The sequence below is a fragment of the Geotrypetes seraphini genome, chromosome 7 (assembly GCF_902459505.1).
Source record: "Geotrypetes seraphini chromosome 7, aGeoSer1.1, whole genome shotgun sequence".
In the NCBI taxonomy this organism is placed as follows: domain Eukaryota; kingdom Metazoa; phylum Chordata; class Amphibia; order Gymnophiona; family Dermophiidae; genus Geotrypetes; species Geotrypetes seraphini.
Genome location: NC_047090.1, coordinates 20,494,576 through 20,512,446, shown reverse-complemented (window position 1 = coordinate 20,512,446; position 17,871 = coordinate 20,494,576). Strand labels below are relative to the sequence as shown.

Sequence of the window (17,871 nt, the reverse complement as noted above, 5' to 3'; positions counted from 1 at the left end):
CCCTTAATTTATAGCATAGGTGGGTGGGTATGTTTGTAAGGAGGAGGGGGAAGGACTTCAGATCAAGTCAAATAGTTATTGCAGGTTCTGTTTTTATAGAAGGTGAGAAAGCAAACAAATTGATGGACTTTAGAATGGTGGCTCTTACCCTCTGACAAACTTTACCTGCGGATGTATGAAAGGAAACAGGTTATTATTTGGTCTTTTTTTATTTGGGGGAGGGGGAGAAAGAAGAGTTGATAGGATTCATTGTGGATCTCTTGATAGCATATAATTGCTGACTGCTGTATTTTGATGGGGTGATTTAATTTGTCTTGCTGGGTTATTAATGTGGGTTTATTTTGTTTTGTTAGTGCTAATTATGTATTTTGATGTACTATTTCATATGTTTTTTTTAAGCTACTGTGGATGACCTTTTGAGACATGGAGTAGAAATTTTAATAAATATATAATTTAGCTATATTTCATTACCTTATTGAAAACCCAAGGTAAGTTATAATATTCAAAGTAGAATGGTATGCATAAATATTAAACCTATCAATACAGAGCAATGTTTTAAAATCTAAGGGAAATGTCTAATAACCAATTCTTGATGATCAACAACTACTCCCTTCCCCAATTTTGGAAGACAAGAAACAGGATTCAAACTATTTCCAGAGACAAGGGGAACCTAATGAATTCAAATCATACCTGAGAGATCACTGCTTTCAATGCGCCGAAGGTCTGAGTCTGCCCAGAACAGTTTACCCAACTTGTTGTCCAGTGCCAAAGCTATAGGTTTACTTAAGCCAGTGAAAAAGAGCACCTCCCGTTCAGTGCCATCCAATGCAGCTCTTTCAATTTTGGCTGACCTTTCCTGCACGTTAGTAAAATACATGTACCTGAAACAGTGAATTAAAGTATTGTCACTATTCAAATTCCAAATGCATTAAATATGTGCATTCTTACTATAGTGATGAGACAGTAACAAGAGTAAGCCTAGACTTTACACACTGAAACAGCCCACCTTTAGCAGCTGGAGAAAAGGAGAAAATTCTTAGTGTGTGTGTAAAAGAGCTCTGTTCATTCTTTAGGATATGGCAAAACAATTCTAGGAAAAAAACTCCCCACAAAAGCTTATTCTTCTTCACTTCTTGCGGTCTTGGAATTGTTGAGCTATAGTTCTGCTGCCTCTCTAACACTACTCTTCAACTTTTTTCTAAATTTCCTAAAGGGATGCAACAACAGTCACTCGCATACCCTCTCTCTGGATTGACCACAATGGCCCTGGGTCTGTCTTGCTCCCCCTTTAACACAACTCCGATTGGTCTTCCATCCAGGCGTGTTACATTAATGACATTGGTGACCTCACAGGTCCAGTAGATGTAGCGGCTGTAGATATCAATGCTAAGGTCATAAGGCTGCATATCCAAATTCTGATTGGGGACCGCACTAGACACCACAGTTAGGCTCTGGAATTGAAAAATAAGATAATTGCTTACTCTAAGATGGAAATGTTACACAACAGAACTGGTGAGAGAGAGGAAGCAAATTCAAGTATCTAGCATTACCACTAAGCAAGAGACTTAGTTGTCATTTCCTGCTTGAATCTTAAGAAACAGGAGCCACGGTTTCAACAAGAAACCCGTAGCAACGAGGGAACATTTGCTTTCTGGGCAAACTGCAATGTGGACACAGTTCAAGATGTTATCCAGCATGGTCTCTCATCCACATGAATTATGGCAATATCTGCCTATAAATGTCAACATTAGATAAGAAGGGTGTGCAATCACCTCTAGAAAAGTTCAAGGTTACAATTATGAGCCAAACTACACAGTGATAGATAGGAAATGAGATAGTCTGGCCAAAGTACTTGGATCATCAGCATACATTTCCGAAAGAAATTAAGGGAATTTTAGTTTTAAATTGGCTAAGATCTCAACCGAATGCTTCTTCCAAAAGGTGTTCACTAAAAGTTAATGCTGAAAAGGAATGTCAAACTATTTATAACCATGCTGCACACCATCTTGCTATCCTCATTTCTAAAGTAGTCCAGGATATCCAAAGTTTTCACATACCTGACTGCCATCCTCCTGGGCTCTTCGGATATTCTGCCGTGAATCGATCCAATAGAGTTGCTTATCTACTGGGTCATAGTCAATTGCTCGGACATTGCGGAGGCTATGGATAGGGAGGATGATATCTGGACTTTGCTGCTCATCGATCACCATTCGATTAATAGCATTTTTTTGACTAAAAAGCAGGAATGTAGTTGGTGCTAAAAGGAGGGGGGAAAACCAGACAATTTATAGTTGATGTAGAGAAACAGGAAAGTGCAGAGTTGGACTATAAGGATTCTTTTAAGGTTTAAGTGATGGAAAGTGGGACATTGGTATGCAAATCTTGAAAAACAGATTATATTCTTACTGTAATAATATTTTTTCCAGTAGATAGGGATGGTATGCTGAACCATAGGGTTGTCCATGCCTATTCACAAGCGTTCTGCAGAAGATGTCAATTATAGCTTTTCAGCTCCTCCTCCTTCTCCCCAGTCTCTGCTGCCCTCTTCAGTTCATACCAAAGCCTGCATCAGCCCTACAGAAAAAGACAGGAGAAGGAGGGGTAAGGGGAATTCCCCGACACCAAGTGTCTGATCTGCTCAATTTTAAAATAACCACTGCCCAAACAGTAATGTAGTAAACACATTAACAATCCTCTGAGAGGAACAATGAATGTAAGAAAAATACAAGTTAAACAAGAACATACAGTGTGAACATTTATGAAGCTCAACCATTTCTCCCTTTTAATTATATACACAGATTCTTCAGAATCCCAAATCCCACAGTCTGACTGGCAGGAAAAAATTCTTAGATGTGTAGCTGACCATTAAGCTTGAGTAATAAAGCAAGTGCATCAGATGCTGGGCGGGGGAGTGGGGGTTAAGCATACCATCCCTATCTACTGGAAAATATATTATCAAGGTAAATTGTTTTTTCCAGTGCAATATGGATGGTATGCTGAACCATAGGGACGTATCTAAATAGTCCCCAAATAATACTAGGGTGGGAGAGATGAGCCTGCAAGTAGTACTGAGGACCCAAAAGCAGTACCCTTCTGTGCTGCTATGTCCACTCTGTAGAATTTGGTGAAAGTATGAAGGGAAGACCAGGTCGCTGACCTACAAAATCTCCTCAAGAGGAACTGCTCTTGCTTCCACCCAAAAGGGGCCACTCCTCTTGTTGAATGCACCTTCAATGAGATAGGCAACTGTTTGCCGGACCCAGTGTATGCAGAGGATATCACTCTACAAATCCATCTGGAGATGGTAGCTTTGGAAGCAGGTCTGCTTCATCTCAGCTGATGGTTAACAAAAAAAATGATCTGAGAGAAGAAACTCATTAGTCACCTCCGACATCCAAAACCTTTACGGCTGTGTCCTTTTTCTTGGCCCTGTGGGGTGAAATGCTTGCAGTCTAACCTCTTAGTTGACATGAAATGCTGAAACAACCTTCAGCAGAAAGGAGGGAACCGTCCACAAAGTCACTATCACTTCCATGATTCGGAGAAACTGTTCTCTGTACGACAGGGCCCGCAAATCTGAGACACTCTGAGAAGTAATTGTCACCAAGAAGACTGCTTTAACCGTCAGATCCATGAGGGAAGCTTCCTGTAAGGGCCCATATGGGGCTCTGTTGAGTCCCTGAAAGACTATATTAAGGTTCCAGGAATCTATGTCCAGGTGGGCCGCTAGTGAAGCTCTTTTCTCTCTGCTCCGGAAGCATGAGCCATGAGACGAACTGTAAGGGAGATAATTAAATTTGTTGATGACACAAAGTTGTTAAATCACAAGAGGATTGTGAAAAATTGCAGGAGGACCTTGTGAGACTGGAAGACTGGGTGTCAAAATGGCAGATGACATTTAATGTGAGCAAGTGCAAAGTGATGCATGTGGGAAAGAGGAACCCAAACTATAGCTATGTGATTCTGGGATTTGTTAGGAGTCACTGCCCAGGAAATGGATATAGGTGTCATTGTTGAGGATACGTTGAAATCATTAGCACATGTGCAGCGGCTGCTACGAAAGCAAACAGGGCTCAGTGCTTGGACCTGTGCTCTTCAACATCTTTATAAACGATCTGGACATTGGTATGACGAGTGAGGTGATTAAATTTGCGGACAATACGAAGTTATTCAGAGTAGTGAAGACATAGGGAGATTGCGAAGATCTGCAATGTGACATAATCAAGCTCGAGAAATAGGCATCGACATGGAAAATGAGGTTCAACGTGGATAAGTGTAAAGTGATACATGTTGGTAACAAAAATCTCATGCACGAATACAGGATGTCCGGGATGGTACTTGGAGAGACCTCCCAGGAAAGAGACTTGGGAGTTCTAATAGACAAGTCGATGAAGCCGTCCGTGCAATGCGTGGCGGCGGCAAAAAGAGCGAACAGATTGCCAAGAATGATTAAGAAGAGGATTATTAACAGATCAGAGAAGGTTATCATGCCGTTGTACCGGGCCATGGTGCACCCTCACCTGGAGTAATCCTATATAATAAAACGCTTGCTGCGCATGTGCACTCCTATTTGTGTGTTCCATGATCAGTAGGTCTATGGCCACAGGAGTGTGCATGCGCGCTTATACGTCACCAGCCGCCGATCGTCTCCACAAGCCGGGACCGCAGCCAGCCGCCGATCTCCGTTCCTCCAACGGAGGGGGGGAGGTCTCAGAGGAGAGGGATTGCGGCCGCTCAGCGCCCCCACCGAGGAACCCAGCAACTTTCCGCCCCGGCTCTTAAACTGACCCCGCTGCCCAGGACCCGAGTCCTTTGCCGCACCCCCCCTTCCCTTCCCGTGGGCCCGACTACAAACCTGGCGATTCAAGCAGCGTGTGCAGCAGTCTTCACACGCTGCTTCGGGCCCTTCTACTGCCCTGATTTGCTCTGCCGCATCTCTGATGATGTCATCAGGGACATGCCAGAGTAAATCAGGGCAGTAGAAGGACCCGAAGCAGCATGTGGAGACTGCTGCACACGCTGCTGGAATCACCAGGTTTGTAGTCGGGACCGCGGGAAGGGAAAGGGGGGTAGATGAAACGCTAATGCTGCTGCACAGGGAACTGGTGTGGGGGGAGGGAAATGTAGGGGGAGGGAATGCTGCTTTGGACAGACAGATAGAGGGAGGAAGGGAGACAGAAAGAAAAGAAGAAAGACACAGGGGTAGGTGCACAGGGAACTGGTGTGGGGGGAGGGAAATGGAGGGGAAGGGAATGCTGCTTTGGACAGACAGACAGAAAGAAAAGAAGAAAGACACAGGGGCAGGGAGATATACAGAAAGACAGACAGACAAAGAGGGCCAGGGACAGAGACAGACAGAAAGAAAGACAGCGGGAGTCGCGTCAGGAAGGGTGCAGGATGCGGCAGAGGAACTTTTCCAATGGGTGCAATTGGACAGCTGTCGGGGACCTCTGAGCAGGGGCAGAGCAAGGTAAGTGTATCATAGGGATAAGAAGGAGGAGGGGAAGAAAAAGGAATGGATGCCTACTGCTGGACAGGGGGAGAAGGAAAGAGGTGCTGATGGACAGGGGGGGTGAAGAAAAAGGAACGGAGGCCTAATGTTGGACAGGGGGAGAAGGAAAGAGGTGCTGCTGGACAGAAGGGAGGTAAAACAAAGGGAGAAGGGCTGCTGCAGCATAAGGAGAGCAGTGAAGGGGTGGTGGTGGACACAGGGGAGGTAAAAAGAAGGGAGAATGGACAGGGGGAGCAGGCAAGGGGTGGTAATGGATAGCTAAGGAAAAAGAAAGACAGAAAGAAAGAAAGCGGCTAAGGAGAGAGAGAGAAAGAAAGAAATAAAGACAGACACACACATATATTCTAGCTATAACGGGCTATAAGACTAGTAATAATAGTAACAGTTTATATACCGCAGGATCATGAAGTTCTATGCGGTTTACAATGATTAAAAGATGTTACAACTTGAGTGGAATAAACAGAATTAAGAGCTAGTGATAAAAAGGTATAGATTAAGTTATTTTGGAGTAAGAATTGTAAAGGTCAGCTGCCTAAATACTTCAGGAACAGATGTTTCCACTGGTCGCCATACATGAAGAAGGTCACGGTACAACTCGATAGGGTCCAGAGAAGAGCGACTAAAATGGTTAAGGGTTGGAGGAGTTGCCGTACAGTGAGAGATTGGAGAAACTGGGCCTCTTCTCCCTTGAAAATAGTAGACTGAGAGGGGACATGATCAAAACATTCAAAATACTGAAGGGAATAGACTTAGCAGATAAAGACAGATTGTTCACCCTCTCCAAGGTAGGGAGAATGAGAGGGCACTCTCTAAAGTTGAAAGGGGATCGATTCTGTACAAACGTAAGGAAGTTCTTCACCCGGAGAGTGGTAGTAAACTGGAAAACTCTTCCGGAGTCTGTTATAGGGGAAAACACCCTCCAGGGATTCAAGACAAAGTTGGACAAGTTCCTGCTAAATGTATGCAGGTGAGGCTGGACTTATTTAGAGCACTGGTCTTTGACCTGGGGGCCCCTGCGTGAACGGACTGCTGAGCACGATGTACCACTGATCTGACCCAGCAGCGGCAATTCTTATGTTCTTAGGAATTATCAGGAAAGGAATGGAAAACAAAGATGAAAATGCTATAATGCCCTTGTATTGCTCGATGGTACACCCACACCTCGAATACTATGTGCAGTTCTGGTCGTCATATTTCAAAAAAGTTATAACGGAATTAGAAAAGGTAGAGAGAAGGGCGACAAAAATAATAGAAGGTATGGCTAAAGTGGCTAGGGCTCTTCAGCTTGGAGAAGAGGCGGCTCAGGGGTGATATGATAGAGGTCTATAAAATAACGAGTTGAGTGGAAAGGGTAGATATGAATCGCTTGTTCACTCTTTCCAAAAATACTAGGACTAGAGTCCATGCGATGAAGCCAAGAAGTAGTAGATTTAAAACAAACCGGAGAAAATATTTCTTCACACAATGTGTAATTAAACTCTGGAATTTGTTGCCAGTGAATGTGGTGAAATCAGTTAGCTTAGCGGGGTTTAAAACAGGTTTGGATAATTTCCTAAAAGAGAAGTCCATAGGCCATTATTGAGATGGCTTGGGGAAATCCACTGCTTATTTCTAGGATAAACAGCATAGAATCTGTTTTACTACTTGGGATCTAAATAGGTGCTTGGGACCTGGCTTGGCTACTGTTGGAAACAGGATACTGAGCTTGATGAACCTTCAGTCTGCCCCAGTATAGCAATTCTTATGTTCTTATGGATGCCACTGCCATTCCTTTGCCAAGGCCCTCCTGTAGGAATGCCAGTACAGACAAGATGGTGGCACTGTCCAACTCTAGCTTTTCTTTATTGCATCAGTGCTGAAATGTTTCCCATGTCATCAGCTTTTTAGCTCTAAGTAGAGTAGCAATGACTATTTCTGAGTATCCTTTTTGGACTAGTGCTGCATGCTCAAGAGCTATACCATAAGACCAAAGCATCCTGGATCTTCTAACAATCGGCCCCTGTGAGAGTACCTTAAGTCTGGATGCACTTGTAGCTTGAGACCTTGCTTCTTTTGTAGTCAGATAAGATTCACATACCATGGGCGACTGGGCCAATCTGGTGCTACAAGAACCACTGTTACCAGGTGATGAAGTATTTGAACACAGGTGTCAAACTCAAGGCCTGCGGGCTGAATCCGACCCGCCTGGCCATTTTATGAGGCCTGCAGTGCGATGCGGTGTTTCACTGCCGCCCGGTGTTATCTTCTGGCTGGCTCCCTCAAGTTTCAAGTTTAAGTTTATTGATTTTTAATATACCAACCATCAGCGGGTATCTAGCCGGTTTACAATAATATGCTAAAATAGAAATAAAAGCAATACTTGTAAAAAGTAATGTTTATAGAAAGGGAGGGAAGTGTACATTGAAGACATAGACAAGACGAACTTGAAAGTGAGGATTAAAGAGGAGGAAGGGGGTAAAGTTACATTATTAAAGATAAAAATAGAAAAAAAAAAAGAGTTGAAAGGAAATGGAGGGAAAAAGGATAAAACAGTGGGAATGAGATCGCTTCTTAAAAGCGGTTGGTGGATTTGAAGATGAGAAGGTTTAAGTGCAGTTAAATGCATCTTGAAATAAGAACGTTTTTAAATTTGTCTTAAATTTATCGATTAGTTTTCCCTGACGAAGTTGAGATGGCAGAGCATTCCATAAAGTTGGGGCTACTACAGAGAAATTGGATTTCCTGGTATAGAAGAATTCCTTTATAGAGGGGATAGAAAGTAAGTTCTGGTCAGCTGATCTGAGAGTCCGTGAAGGGCGAAAAGGGAGGAGGAGCTTATCGAGAAAAGAGGGTTGATGGGAAAGTTTGATTTTGAAGACCAACATAACGGTTTTGTAGGTAATACGATGTGTAATGGGGAGCCAGTGAACTTCTTTCAGAAGAGGAGCGACATGATCGTATTTCCCGCCTCCTCACTGCCGCAGTGTGCATAACACCGTGGGCGGCGGCGGCTCCCACGCGCGTCCTGTGCCTGAACCGGAAGCCTCCTCTCTGACATCGCAACGTCAGAGGGAATGCTTATGGTTGAGGAGTGGGACGTGCGAAGAGCTGCTGCCCCCGGCTTTCTGCACACTGTGGCAGTGAGGAGGAGGGAGCCGGCCAGAAGGGCAGCAATGAAAACGCCACATCGCATCGGGCCACATAAAACGGCCAGGCAGGAGCCAGCCAGAAGGTATGAAACCCGCCGGAGGTAGGCACCTAGTTGAGGCACAGCATAGAGGGAGGGAAAAAACAAAGCTAGGGGTAATGATTTTATTTTCAATTTAGTGATTGAATTGTGTCAATTTTGAGAATTTACATCTGCTGTCTATATTTTGCACTGTTCAGGAAGAAATACATTTGTTTCTTTTTCTCTGGGGTTTGTACTTCATGCAGAATCTTGAAGTTTTGTCTGTATATATTAGTAATTTTAGTTTTTGGTCCCGTATTTGCATAGGGATTATCTGTGTTCTGGTAGGAATGAGTGTTGAGAAGTATACAATGTGCTTTGTGCAGTTTAACTTTATGGTTAACCATTATGTGTTGTTAATAAGATTATATTGTGTGTGTATATATGAAAAATGAATGGAAAAAAATAGTATTACAATTAGTACTATTATGGGGCGGGGTCTGGGGCAGAGATTGGGTGGGGTCTGGCCTGCGACTTAGCCTGTGTTTTGGATTTCGGCCCCTTAATGTGACTGAGTTTGACATCCTTGATCTAACAGATCACCAAGCCTATCATGGGCCAAGAGGGGAAACACATATAGTTGCCCAGTCTCTGGCCTGGTTGAACCAGGGTGTCTAGTCTTGCATTTCCAGGCTCATATCTGTGACTGAAGAACCGATCTGCCTTCTTGTTCTATGCAGTTGCCATGAGGCTGAACATCGGATGTCCGCATCTCCTCTCAATGGCCTGGAACACTTTCAGAGACAATGCCCACTCTCCTGAGTCTAATGTCTTTCTGCAAAGATGATCCCACTTGAACATCATCCACTTTGGCTATGTGCACTGCAGAGATTACCTGAAAGTGTATTTCTGCCCAGCAGAACAATGCCTTCACCTCCTGTTGGAGAGGAGTGCTCCTGGTGCATCCCTGCCTGTTGACCTAAGCTACTGCCATGGAATTGTCGGAGAAGACTGACTGCTTTGCCCACCAGGGAAGACCCCCAGAATGAGCAGTGCCATTTGAACTGCTCGGAGTCTAGAAACATAGAAAGATGACGGCAGATAAGGGCTACAGCCCATCTAGTCTGCCCACACCATTGACCCACCCTTATAATTCTACTGGCCCCCTTAACTCTACTGACCTGCTCTATTAAGTCAATATCCTAGCGACCCTATTCTTTGGTATGACCCTCGCAGTGATCCCACATAGGTATCCCATTTATTCTTGAAGTCTGTTGATAGACTTCTGTTGAGATGGAGTCCATTGGCCTTGAACAGGATGACTGATTCAGTGGGCCCCCCAGCCAAACAAGCTGGTATCCACTGTCCGGGTGACCCATGAATTGATTCAAAGTGAGATCTAGTTAGGTACTGTTGAAAACAGGATGCTTGGCTTGATGATCTGTCCCAGTATGGCAATTCTTATCCCTTTCACCAGAGACTGTGATAAGAGCCACCAACTCATGCTGCATTTGGCTGCTGCTGTCCAGATGATCAGAACTTACAGGGAGTCTCTTTGATGCGACTAATGAGACAGCAAGTTGTACTGGAGAGGCCACATATGTGCCTTTGACAAGGTCTATAACCGCCAGCACAAGCTGAGGCAGGGGCTCAGAGTCTTGTCAGGTTCTGATTTTGAAGCCTAGATTGACAGGCGTGTGCCACGAAGGAGGCTGCAACTGCAGCCTTAACCCCTAAAGCTAAAGCCTCAAACTGCCTCTGTAGGACCATATCCACTCTGCAGTCCTGCAGATTCTTTAAAACCACTCCTCCTTCACTTGGCAGGGAAGTGTGTTTAGTCACCTGGGCTACCAGCAAACATTTGGTGGAATTCCTGATCCATGGGATAGAGATAAGGCATGATTTTAGCCACTTTCAGGGAGCCATCAAGGGTCTCCCCTGGCTCTGTGACTAGGATCCTCATGTCCAGGTGCCACAGAAAAGACATGGGTTGAACCCAGACCCCATTAAGACAAGAACGCTGAACGGACTGGGTTTGTGGAGGGTCTATCTTCAGTTCTCTGAGGGACTCAGTACTGATCTCCAGTAAAGCAGAGGACAAAGTTGGTGAACAGAGGGATCCTCTCCCTGATCTATAGCCTGGTCCTCTGAATGGGAAGCTGTTTCTCCCATCAGGAAAGTTTCACTTTGAGATAGTAAAGGGATCTAATCGAACCCCTCATCCTCCGAATCCCTGCAAAATAGACTATCATAGTCCAGCACAGTCTCCACTTTCAGGAAGGAAGTGCTCTGAGTCTCCAATGAGGACTGCGTACTGGTATGCTCATCCTCAGACCTCACCAGCACATTTATGCCTTGGCATCAGCCTGCCAGAGGAGATTAATGACCTTTGGGGTAAAGGTCTGAGAGGACAAGTCTCCTTGTCCTTAGGGTGGAGAAAACATATTTTCTCAGGCTGCAAAGCATCTATGCTCTTATGGTGTACAGAGCTGCTTTCCTGGGGTTCCAGAAGGTTTTTCAGTCCCCCTGATGGGACCATCTGCTATTCTGCAACCCTAGAGGCCTGTTGGGGGGGAGGGGGACTAATCCCAGAAGCTCCCACCCCTCCATCCCTTGATGTGTGGCTTGTGGTGCAAGGGCATTCTTCATCCACCCATCCAGCGCAAATAAGGCATAATATAGGGGTATTAGGGTCTGTGAATTTAGAAAAAAAAAAAAAAAGGGAAATTCAAGATGTCAACTGCAAAAGCATTTTGGTGCCAAAAAATGATGTAAAATGCTTCATGGCTGACAAACAACAAAAAAAGGATTGGGGATTAAAGTCTGCTCCTCTCTAAAAAAGGCACAGCAATTCCTTCAGCTGAGTAAAAACTGCAAACAATTGGAACCCCCCTCAAAAAAAAAAATAAAAAATACACCACAAAATGATAAAGAAATAAAGGGAGCAGATGATCACACCACCTTCATGCTCACCTACAGAAGGAAGAACTGAAGGGGGCAGCAGAGGGGGGAGGGGGGGGGAGGAGGAGAAGGAGAAGCTGAAAAGCGTTGATCGATATCTTCTGCAGAATGCTCGTGAGCAGGCATGGACAACCCTACGGGTTCAGCATACCATCCCTATTGCATTGGAAATGACAAGTTTCAAGTTTATTGAAATTTTGATTTACACGCAATATCAAATATTTTCAATGCGTATAACAACAATAAAATTGGGGAACTAAATGAATCATTTAGACAATAGATATAAAACATGTTCATGAAAAGCATTCAGAAAAACACACTGAAAATAAAGTAATTGCTGGTGCATATAAGAACAAAGTTGACTGCAATAGGGAAGACACCCCCCGATGATGTGGCCACATGAGGAAGGACCTAGTGAAACTTGAAGAACGGTCCGGGATTTGGCAGCTAAAATTTAATGCTAAGAAATACCTATTATAAACTGCATAAATATATAGTATATTGTGGTATATCAAGTGTTAATAAATTTGGATTTCTTAAGGTACATTAAATGTCAAAAATTTAGATAAGTAGTTATCAGTAGAAAATGTCTTACACATTAAGATTAATATTTAAACTTCACCCTATACATTATAGGTAACCAGTGTGGGGATTGCAGTAGAGTTAAAACATGATCACAGAATCTTGCTCAGTTAGTGAGCACACTGCTGTACTCTGGACTAGCAAAAAACAAACTGCAGGCTGATATCTACAAGATGCAGGCAATGTTTATTATACCAAATATTTAAAGCTTTACTTTGACTGTTGTTGCGTCGCACACTCAGCTTCATAATCTAATTTACACAGGCGTTTGTTTTATACCTTTTTATTGTGGTTCATTTCATACCTTATCAACCATGGACCCCTGAAAAAAGCGTGTTCTCCGAAACATGGACCGTGTTGGGTCCCTTGGTTTGTAATAAGGTGGTATCATTAACTGCATTAAATATTTGGTATAATAAACATTGCCTGCATCTTGTACATATCAGCCTGCAGTTTGTTTTTTGCTTGTTGCTTGTTGTACTGCAGACTCTGTTGGATTTTTTGGTGTTGTGTACTCTGGACTAGCAACATTTGAAGGGATGAAAAAGGTAATGTATTATACAAAAGTGTTATAGTAATTTAATGTTTGAATGTTACATTTGGTTGGAAGAATTAATGGTTTCACCAAATTATTCTAACCCCCCCAAAAAATAAACCAACAACAACAAAAAAAAACACCCAAAACGAGCTAACCACAGAAAAATTCTACAGTTTGAAAGTTGAAAATGAAGTAGAACGTCCAGTACTTGTAATGATTTAAAAAGAGTCAAAATAGTGTCCTATCAATTGACAGAGAAAAGTACTGGTGTCTTTGCCTTCTTTGAGCCAAATGACTACTCTCAACAAGCAATTCTAACGTATGATATGCCTAGATAGTTAAGTTCTATGGGAAAACATTTTGGTTTCTAGATTGTACTTACATAAGAGTGTACCTATTCTGAAAATCAGATTTGGAAGATAATGAATACAATCAAACCTCGGTTTGCGAGTAATGTGGTTTGCGAATGTTTTGCAAGATGAACAAAACACTCTCGCAAATCTTGCCTTGCAAACCAAGCATTGACTCGATTTACGAGCCCCCACTCCTGAGAACCAGCATCGCCCCCCTACCTGCCCAAACTCTTACCTCGATCGGGCACCAATCCACAGGACGTGCCAGTGCCCAAAGAACCTGCTGCTTGCTGCTGATTCTGCTGGACCTTGAGCACTTTGGTTTACAAGCATGCTTCTGGAACGAATTATACTCGTAAACCAAGGTTCCACTGTACATCTGAAAAACATTATACATAAAGGAGATGCCCACATATAATGGGTTAGCCAAGAGGTCTCTACTTGGTTCTTCTAGCTTTCTCCCCTTCTTCAAATTAAATAGCAGTAAAGGTTAGGGCTTACCACTACAAGTCTTGTTGTCAGCATTCAAGGAATAGTGAGCAGGACATCCACAGACATAACCACTGACTGGTACTGCCAAACAGAGATGGGAGCACTGCCCATTGCTAGAAGCACACTCATTCCAGCCAGCCTGTCTGGAGGAATGGAAGACCAGAATATCCATAACAAAATCCAAATGGCCTTGGATGATGGTTCGGTTTTGACCACTAGTCTTATTGGCACGCTCAATGCTACGGCGGCTCCAGTCTGTCCAGTAAATGTAATCCTGATACTGTGTCAGGCCAAACGGGTGGGGCAAGTCATCGGCTATAACATCACGATCCAAGCCTTTAATAATAATAAAAAAAAGAGCCAAGGAAGAAATATGAAAGATGAGACTTTCATACAAGAATAAAAAATAATGTTGAACATGATCCATATTGCCCTAATGTATATAAGATTTCACTAACAAAATCAGTCACCACCTGCCATGTGATCAGATTCCCAGTTAGCTTCTAAGATACCATCTTAGAAGGAGCAGGTTTCTCTGGCTGTTTAGAGTACTTTTATAACTTCCAGGGACCCCACTGCTTTTTCTGTCTAGCTCAGACTCTCCCTCCCAAAACATTTGAGGCTCTGATTCTATGCTTCTGCCAACTCTACTCCTATTAGCAAAACTGAAAACTGCACCATAGTAAATCAAACAGCAGTGCTATGCAGCTTCAAAATATTTCAATGGTTTGCAGCTTTCACTATCTAGCTTGAGAAAAAAAATCCCAAAGATACGTGCTACAAACTGTTCAGGAGAATTAATTTTTTTGTGTGCTTATGTTAAGAAGAAAACAAAGGGTAGAAAAAAATAAATACAGTGGTACCTTGGATTTGGATTACAAGCATAATCCGTTCCAGGAGCATGCTCGTAATCCAAAATGCTCGTTTATCAAAGCGAGTTTCCCCATAGGAAATAATGGAAACTCGCTTTGATGCGTTCCCCCCCCCTCCCCGAGAACCGGCATTGCTCCCCTCGAAGGCCCCCCCCCTGCGATCAGGCACCCCCCCCCGACACGATTGGGCATCCCCCCCCGGCCGCTTCTTACCCTCATCTGGGCACTCTTGAAAATCGGCTTCCTCCTCTGCTGGGCCTTGAGCATGCTCAGATGCTCAAGGCCCAGCAGAAGAGAAGGCCGATTTTCAAGAGTGCCCAGATGAGGGTAAGAAGCGGCGGGGGTGCCCAATTGTGTCGGGGGGTCGGATCGTGGCGGGGGGGTGCCCAATCGTGTCGGGGGAGGGGTCGGATCGTGGCAGGGGTGCCCAATCGTGTCGGGGGAGTCGGATCGTGGCGGGGGGTGCCGGATCGCAGGGGTGGGGTGCTCGTAAATCGAGCCATGCTCGGTTTCCGAGGCACCGATTTTGCAAATGTTTTGCAAAACACTCGCAAACCGGTGCACTCGTAAACCGAGGTACCACTGTACAACCTACCAATCATGTAGGTCATGAGATAAAGTTTGTACTAGTAACTCAATATAGTAGTACACTTCCCCCTCCCCTTTCGCGGTTTCCCTACTCGCGATTTCACATAATCGTGATTTTTTTTGGGGGGTGGGGGAGGAAACCCCACCCCCATATTTTTGTCTTCCCCCCGGCATCCCGGTCTTACCTGGTGGTCTAGCTGGTTTACGAGGCAGGAGCGATCTTCCTAAGCTCCTGCCCCGTGCAGATAGCTATTAGGAAATGGCTATGGGGAGTTCCCGTAGTCTCTCCCTTCCTTACCCGAGCACAGCCAGTCAGCAGGAGACAGCCTCAAAAAAGGCTGCTCGTGGCCAGCCCTGGCAAGGCCTTTCCTCCGATGCGTTGGAAGTGATGAATCAGATAAAAGGCCTGTTTTGAGGCTCCCTCCTGCTGACCAGTTGCGCTTGGATAAGGAAGGAAGGGAGGAAGGAAGGAAGGCTTTGTGGCTAAGGACTACTGCTACGCTGATGCTTCAGGGTGGGAGGGAGGTTTGTAGCTGCTTTTGGGTTTGGAGGCTTGAGGGAGGGAGGATTTGTGGCTCAGGACGCTGCCGTTGGTGCCGCTGTGAATGGAGCAGGATTCACTGGACTGTTAAATTTGGATGACAAGAGGATTCATTACTTTGTTATTCTCCCTCCTGACAAGTTACCGAAACAGGGCCTGTTGAGCGGAGATGCAGTGCTGACCGGAATTTGTCTTCAGAGAACATTACGGCATGGAGAGTTCAGCTGTTTCAGCTAAGTACTGGTATTGATGTTGTATGATGATTCTTCTTACTAATTCCAATGAATCAAGACACAGTGTTGACATGAACTTGAATATATGAACTACAACATTCATTTTTAGTCTATGCAGTTTATTTTAACTACTGTTTGACTGATTGACTTCATAACGTTGTTTCTGGATCTTTTTTCCATCGTTGTTTTTCATCGATTGCCTATTCTTTTTCAATTGGAGATACAATGGTGTGCTGATATGAATTTTGATATGAAATTTTATAGGACTCTTTATATGAAATTTTGTAGGTTTCTTTGAAATTATTTCATGTTTTTTTGATTTTGAGGTTATTGAATTTTTGGGGTGGGTTTTCTTATATATATATCTTTATATTTTTCTTGTACCCACTATGGATGCACGTTTGCACTTTATATTTATTTATTAGAGTTTTTCCAAATAAAACACAAGAGTATCATGATGTACGGGGCAGGATTTATTTAGACCTTTGGTCCAGTGCTAGTCACTCATAAATACCTCCCCGGGGCTTTAGGTTACTCGCAGTGAAAATTGAGCCCGTACTGAGACCCTTTTACTCATCTATTTATTTAATTGTTGATGTTCATTCAATTCATTGAATTGAAGTGCAACTACTTTCCTGGTGTTGGTTTAGCAAGAAAAATTGTACCAATTCTTTTTCTATATAGACTATTCAGTTAGGCCATAAGTATTTAGGAAAATGGCTGTTTGGGCAAAACCTTGTTTTGGCAACTGTTTTTATGTTATAAACCTTATTGGTAAAAGTTGGTGGGGTGGGGTGGGGCAGGGCACATGGTGTTAGATTAAATTGGAATCTTGTATGCTCAGCCATGTAGGAAGAGAAAACTAATAAACAAGACTTGTGTAACAAATGATATTACATATTCCACCATTACCTTGTGGTTCAAGGCGGATTACATAAGAATTGTCATGAAATTAGGTAATACATAATGGGCAATTTGAACATTTTAGATTGATAAGGAGTAGATAGTATAGTAGGTGAAGCCTGGGATCTGGTCGTGTTAAACAGGTTTTATATATTTTTTGAAGAGTAGGATTTTTGTTTCTTTTTTGAAGGTCTTGTAGTCTTTAGTCGAAGACAGCAGTTTGGTGAGTTGTCTGTCTAGTTTTGCTGCTCTGGTGGCCATTAGGTTGTCATATATCCAGCAGGTAGCCACATTTCTGCTATTAGCTGAGCTGTATCCTAGCAGTATGGACAGGTATAAGTGGGCAGACTGAATGGCCAATTGGTCTTTTTTTTTCCAGCTATTATATTATCACTAAACTATAATGTTGAAAGCAAAAAATTTCCAGACCTACCATATGCCATACATAGGATCAGGTGCAAGTAAAGGAAATGTAGGTCTCACCTAGCATGTTTGAGGATTCTATAAGGTTGGTGTCCAAATCCGTCCAGTACAGCCTCCTTTCAACATAATCAATAGTAAGGCCATTCGCTCGCCCCACATTGGGTACCAATGTTATACGCCCACTTCCATCCATAGCAGCTCTATCAACCTTAGGCTTTCCACCCCACTCTGTCCAGTACATGTATCTACAGCAAGAAAAAAATAAGACAACATGCTTATATTTATGTGTACCAGCTAAAACACACTGTTGCCCTGCAAGTGTATGTGAGCTTACTATAATCCCTCTTTTATGAAGCTGCATTAGGCTTTTTTATTGCTGGCCGCAGTGGTATTAGCTCTGATGCTCTCAGGAATTCTATAAGCGTCAGCACTAATACTGCCGGGGCCAACAATAAAAAAGCCTAATGTGGCTTCGTAAAAGGATGCCTAAGTTCAGCTCTACAGTGATGCTGAACCTGGACACACACTGCCTGATATTCAGTGGTATTTAACTGGCTGGAAATGACTCCCGGCTGGCTAAATACCACTAAACTGGCTAACTCCCTCTTTTACAAAACTGTGATAACGGTTTTTAGTACAGGCCGGCGCACTGAATGCTCTGTGCTGCTCCTGACACTCAAAGTTCCTATGAGCATCAGGAGCAGCGCAGAGCATTCAGCATGCTG

The 17,871-nt window shown here is 43.6% G+C and overlaps 1 protein-coding gene across 2 annotated transcripts in view; it reads right to left on the bottom strand.

Annotated features, from left to right (window-relative positions):
- Nucleotides 1–17,871, bottom strand: part of LRP6 (LDL receptor related protein 6) — a 244,652-nt gene that overhangs the window by 49,828 nt on the left and 176,953 nt on the right. For both annotated transcript variants that reach the window (XM_033951962.1, XM_033951963.1), the window contains exons 11-15: nt 17,207–17,391; nt 13,596–13,922; nt 2,058–2,257; nt 1,240–1,451; nt 691–881 (exon numbers count right to left, since the gene is read on the bottom strand). In XM_033951962.1, the coding sequence (XP_033807853.1) occupies nt 691–881; nt 1,240–1,451; nt 2,058–2,257; nt 13,596–13,922; nt 17,207–17,391 (1,115 nt within the window). The remainder of the gene's footprint in view (nt 1–690; nt 882–1,239; nt 1,452–2,057; nt 2,258–13,595; nt 13,923–17,206; nt 17,392–17,871) is intronic.